The sequence below is a fragment of the Cicer arietinum genome, chromosome 6 (genome assembly GCF_000331145.2).
Source record: "Cicer arietinum cultivar CDC Frontier isolate Library 1 chromosome 6, Cicar.CDCFrontier_v2.0, whole genome shotgun sequence".
NCBI lineage: Eukaryota > Viridiplantae > Streptophyta > Magnoliopsida > Fabales > Fabaceae > Cicer > Cicer arietinum.
The window spans coordinates 1012604-1018336 of NC_021165.2; the positions used below are offsets into that span (position 1 = coordinate 1012604).

Sequence of the window (5733 nt, forward strand, 5' to 3'; positions counted from 1 at the left end):
CAATTAAAGTCCAATATTTTGGTTGTTTGAATTATAATTGTTAAACATCAATATGTTATATGTTTACATAATTGCACCACTGCCTTTTATAATTTTAACTTTTCGTTATTTTTAAATTTGAGGTTAAATTAGCTCTCTAACTTATTTAACATATTGTATATATTTTTTAAAATATTTAATAGAATGAATTATTATATGAATTAAGCGGTTTTGTACATACTCTACAAAATCAACTTTGTAATATCATATATATTTGATATCTATGTTTTTCAATTTTTTTTTTCTCTTCAATTTAATATCCTATACTTAGATATTACTATTGTTACAAATATATATTATTTATTTATGCACTATTTTAATAATTATTTTATGAATTATCAATACTTCAAAATTAAAAAATATTTAAACAATACTATGACGATAGTTAACATATTAATTTGCATGAATATATGATTTTTTATTATTATTATTATAAGGGTCGGGTCAATATAGCAGTGGATTGTCTTATATTACTATTTCTACACAATTTATGTTTTATATTTTGAACTATAAGATTATATAGAATTAATTGAACTTTTAAGTAACGAGATAATTTTTTGTTGAACTTAATCATTTAAACAATTATTCCATATCTAAAAAAAATTATAAATTTTTTATGAATAATGATGTTGTGTGAAATATTTATTCTAACTATTAATCCACGCATAAATTAATTATTTATCAAAAAACACATAATAGATGTAAAAATATTATGTGAGGTCAATTAATATATATTATAATATCATTTAATAATAATACATTGTGAATTAAATTTTATTTAAAATTCTATTCCATACAGCACATGGGCTCCTATTCTAACTAATTTAGTATAAGACTTCTATTTTAGATTTTTTTTTTGTCAAACATTTTCGTACTCCAAAGTCTTGTTAGTATAGTACCCAATATCTATTCATTTAATACCATATCATTTTAAAAATAAAATAAAAATTCACGTTTTGAGATAATTTTGCTTTTAGAATACCAGTACCCAATGAATCTTCAGGCTGCCAAAGAATCTACTTCAAAGAGACTTAATTATATTAGTAAGTAACAAAGTTGGTAACAAATAACTTAAAAATTCTAATGAAAAAAAAAAACACACACACACACATATAAGGACAACTATTTATATGATATCACTAACAATTAACCATTTCTTCTTCACTGTGCCAACTTCCTAGCCCATCCATTATTGGACTCTACAATTGCCCATCTCCATAGATAAAAACATGACCCATAAAACAGTATACTTGCATATGAAATTTCTATAAACAAAAGATAGATAAAAATATAATATTTCCTGCCCAAAAATACTTCTTCAAAATAAGTTGTCTTGAGTTTTTTCATCCAAATTAAGAAAAATCATAAATAAATATTGTAACTTTAAAAACTTATTTTTCATTAACTATTGAAATTGATTATTAATAATTATCATAATATAATAGAATATAATAACTTGAAAGTGGTACAGTCTATCCATAAAAGAAAGTGATGCAATCAGAATTAGAGAAAAAAACAATTATACAACATTAGAAAAACAATGGAGGTGGTATATGTTTATGCCCAACAAAGGAGCTTTTGCATGCATGATGGTGTTTCTAATGTCATTAAGCTTAGATGTTCACCTCCAATATAATACGTTGATAGTTAAGCGGTTCATCTTAATCTAATTCATTATAAAATAATAATTCCTCTCTTGAGTTGATTTCTAAAACATATATAAAGGCAATATCTTATTTTAGTGCCCCCTAATTTCTTTCCATTTTTATCCTTTAAAACTACCCAATTGTTTGGAAAAAAAAATTAACTTCTCCTCTGCAAAAGAAAGAGTTACAATCACCAAAAAGAGAACTAAATAGTATAAATCAAAAAACATGATGAGAAAAAGAAAAAACAGAATACATACACACATTAGCGTGATAAATAAGATAGACAAATAGACAGACGAGAGTGCTCTCTCTTTTGGACACTAGTGATACTAATGTTAAATCGATGCAATAGATAATAACTGCGTAAACAATATAATTAGTGAGTGTTAAACAAATTCAATTAACTTGAACTATATAGATATGCATTCACTAATGAATAAGTCATGCTATAATTTGTCTTAGAGAACTAAGATCAAACATTCTCCCTACATTCATTTTTACTTGTCACATGTAGAAAAATTGTTACTATTTAAATGTCACTTTCAAAGTTCAATGTGACACTAATTATTAAATTTATCAATAATATTCTTATTTTATATTGCAGAGTGAAAAATATACAAGATACGATAATAATTGATTAAGGACATCATAGGAAAAAAAATTAAATAAGGACATCAAAAGTAACAAATGTTATCAAACTTTATTGGTTGTTTTGGTATGTGTAATTAGCAAAAAAAAGGAACAAAGCAAGCAACTCATGCTCTCGGCAGAAACTTGAACTTTTCCTTGATCAAGTGGCCTAGGGTTTTACATATGATTATCCGATCACATTTGACAAAACCTAACAGAGATTGCTATGTTACACTCTTGAATTCTCAAAATCAAGAATTTCAAGTTCCCTTCTGTTTTCCCTTTCACAATGCATCAACAAACATCTAGTCTAAGAGTATATGACATGCTACCCGAATAAAATACAAATGCACTAGTACTATATACTTGGGGATTGGTACAAAGATGATAGAAATCACATTAAAATTTCTCATATTCAATGTCATCCGAAACTAATGAAAATAAAAAGAGTTGAATTGATTAAATAAGAAAGCAAGTCAAACTAATGGAATATCTTAGAAGCCCATAATGGTTTGACCAATCTTTGTCCAAAACCAATCAAAATAAACATACTAATACACAAAAATTGATCAAAAAATGGAGTGATACAAATTAATAATGTAGTACATATAGTCATATCCAAATTTAACTAGACTTGGATTCCTTCAATACTGAAAAAGGTTAACTATATAACCACCATTATCTTATCTACTCTAAAGTCTAAAATGATTTGATTTATTGAAGGGAAAGGGGGAATGAACCAGCCCCACCAACAAAGTTTATCTCATCACCTTACTAGAAACACATAGATAGCACCGTCTTCCAAATCATTTCAATCAATATACAACTGTCCATTTTTACTCAATCAATCAAACACTGAATGGACATTGGACATATACAACACAACTAGGCAAAGAGTCAACAAATTAAAATCATATGCTTACCATAAATTTCTCCATGACATATGATAGGATGCAAATATTAGTATTATTTCAAATTTCATGCTTAACTATAGAATCATAATGAAACTAATCTAAAAAATAAAATAAATCAGATAGACAGATAAAAAGAAACAACGTAGTACAATATTATCTAAAGATAATTTTCTTACAGCCAAACAAAACAAACAAATCGACAAAACATATCCTAAGTCCTAACATTGCTAAATATATATATATATTCTTACAACAGAAACAGTCACACTGCACAAAACAAGTAGTCAGAAAGATCAAACATGATTAACAGACTTCGTCCTCCTCCTTTACTCAGAAAGGAGGAGGAGGAGGTCGAGGAGGCGGTGCACCCCAAAACACATCATGAGACATTGGATGACTATTATGTATCAAATTGGGTGGCAAGTTATACATAGGCATTGAAACCTGATGTTGTAAATGTTGCTGTTGTTCATTCAAAACTTGAGATGAAGAAGTAACTGCTGCTGCTGCTGCAATAGTTGCTGAATTCACACCAGATTGTTGTTGCTGCTGCTGCACTTCCATTTCTTGTTCATCACCTTGTTCATCTTCCAATGGTAACCTTTCATAAGTAGCATTAGCAAAAGTAGCTGCAATAACCATAACAGGTCCAGAGGCAATCAAAGAACCCGCCACAGAACCGCCGACAACCTGTCCCTGACCACCGGCTAAATAAACAGTAAGTCCGGTGGCTCCAGGCGGCGAAGGAGACGGCAAAAAAGCGCCGGAAAGCGAGAGTATCTCGAATCTTCCATGAAGAGTAATAACACCACCGGGAGCAGCCGGTTGTCGAAGCGTTACATTAGCAACAATGCCGCTCCCGCTTAAGACGGACACACCGCGGTGTCGGCGGTTAGCGAAGGCGGCTATGCTCTCCGCCACGTCACTACCGCTGATGATTTCTAAGACGTGGCTTCTGAGAGCGTTGGGGGATTCTTTGGTTATAACGATGGGTGGTTTTGGTTTGTTTTTGGAACCTGGTGGTCTGCCACGTGGACGGCGGCTACTGCTACCTGGTTCAGAAGGGTTTTGTTCATCAACGTTGTTGTTGTTGTTGTTGTTGTTTTCTTCATCTTCGTTTGTGTTGTTGTTGCTGCTATTATTGCTGTTTTCTTCCGCTTGTTCTTGTTCTCTTTTGAGATGAAGTGATGATGGAGATGATGGCATACTTTCTCTTTGACTCATAGCTACATTCCCAGTCCACCAATTATTCGCCATCTTCAGATTTATAAATATCAAGTTTGTTTGAATCTCCAAACTCAGATCTATCTAACTCTGCAGCTGAATCGGTAAAATCAAAACCTTATCTTAATTATCTCAGAAGAAAAAAGATATATTTTTTGTTACTGCATGATGATGATGATGATAAAATCAAGGGTTGAAAGAAATGTGTGCTTTTTGCATGTAAACCCTAACCACACAAAAAGAAAAAAGAAAATTGAAAAAAGTGAGTCACATCTAAGAAGAAGAGGAATAGAGTACAGTAGGTGTGAGATTGAGGTATGGTTGAGAAGAGAAAGAGAAAGAGAAAGAGAAAGGGTGTTGTGTTGTGTTGTTAGGAGTTAGGAGAGGAAAGAATAGGAAAATATGAATAAGTACCACCTCAATCTATGCCACTAAAGGGGGTCAGAGTACGGTTAGAACAGTACTGTAAGTCCAGTGAGACAGAGGAGGAAGGGAGGGACCCTACAAAGTAACAGTAGTATGAGTATCTATCGATCTGGATATGGATATCAGATATGGATATGCGAGTAGTAATTACTAACACCGTCTTTTCCTTTGAATGATCATCTAATAGCTAGCGGTTTTGGTAAGCGGTTATGGTGTTGTGTTCAAAGTTTGCAACTTCCTAAGTAACCACAAACCCATCCACTTGTTGTTGTTGTTATTAGTAACCCGCTCTTCTTTATTTCTTCATTCAAAATCAAAACAAGATTACCATTACTAACACACTCCATACTGTGCAACAACAAACAATCTCTTCAAAACTTTGCTATTACGCATTTCACTCTCTATATATGGACTTACGTATTTGCCCTTATGCTGCTAGGTCACATCGTAGCTCGAGCGTCGCCTAGGGAACCACTCGTCTCTTCACCCATCTCTACTTCTCCTTTCGGATTTTGTGTAAGACTCATTTTTTTACTCTTTTTTTTATAGATACTAGACTACAATCTAACATAGGCGGTTACAGTTATTGTAAATAAACTTTTTTTTATATTAAATATAATTTTAATATAAATTTGTTTTTGTTATTTATTTATTTTCATCATTTATATTTTGATTTTTTTATTATAATTTTTATATATAAAAACTATTCAGATTAAAATTTGAATTTGCATGATGTAATTTGTAATCTTAACTAGGATGGATGAAAATACACTCAATTTTAATAAATATTATTTGTTTTAAATAGTTTATATATTTTTTAAAGTATACAATTTTTTTTTGAAGTATAGATT

The 5733-nt window shown here is 30.7% G+C and overlaps 1 protein-coding gene across 1 annotated transcript; it reads right to left on the reverse strand.

The window, feature by feature from the left end:
- Positions 1-3360: 3360 nt before the first annotated feature.
- Positions 3361-5380, reverse strand: LOC101512324 (AT-hook motif nuclear-localized protein 15). Its single transcript, XM_073369739.1, has one exon. It carries the CDS (start codon positions 4487-4489, stop codon positions 3563-3565), a length of 927 nt encoding a protein of 308 aa, XP_073225840.1. The 5' UTR covers positions 4490-5380; the 3' UTR covers positions 3361-3562.
- Between the last annotated feature and the right edge of the window lie 353 nt (positions 5381-5733).

Coding starts and splice junctions, on each gene's coding strand:
- LOC101512324 (XM_073369739.1), bottom strand. CDS start 4,489: ATGGCGAATAATTGGTGGACTGGGAATGTAGCTATGAGTCAAAGAGAA.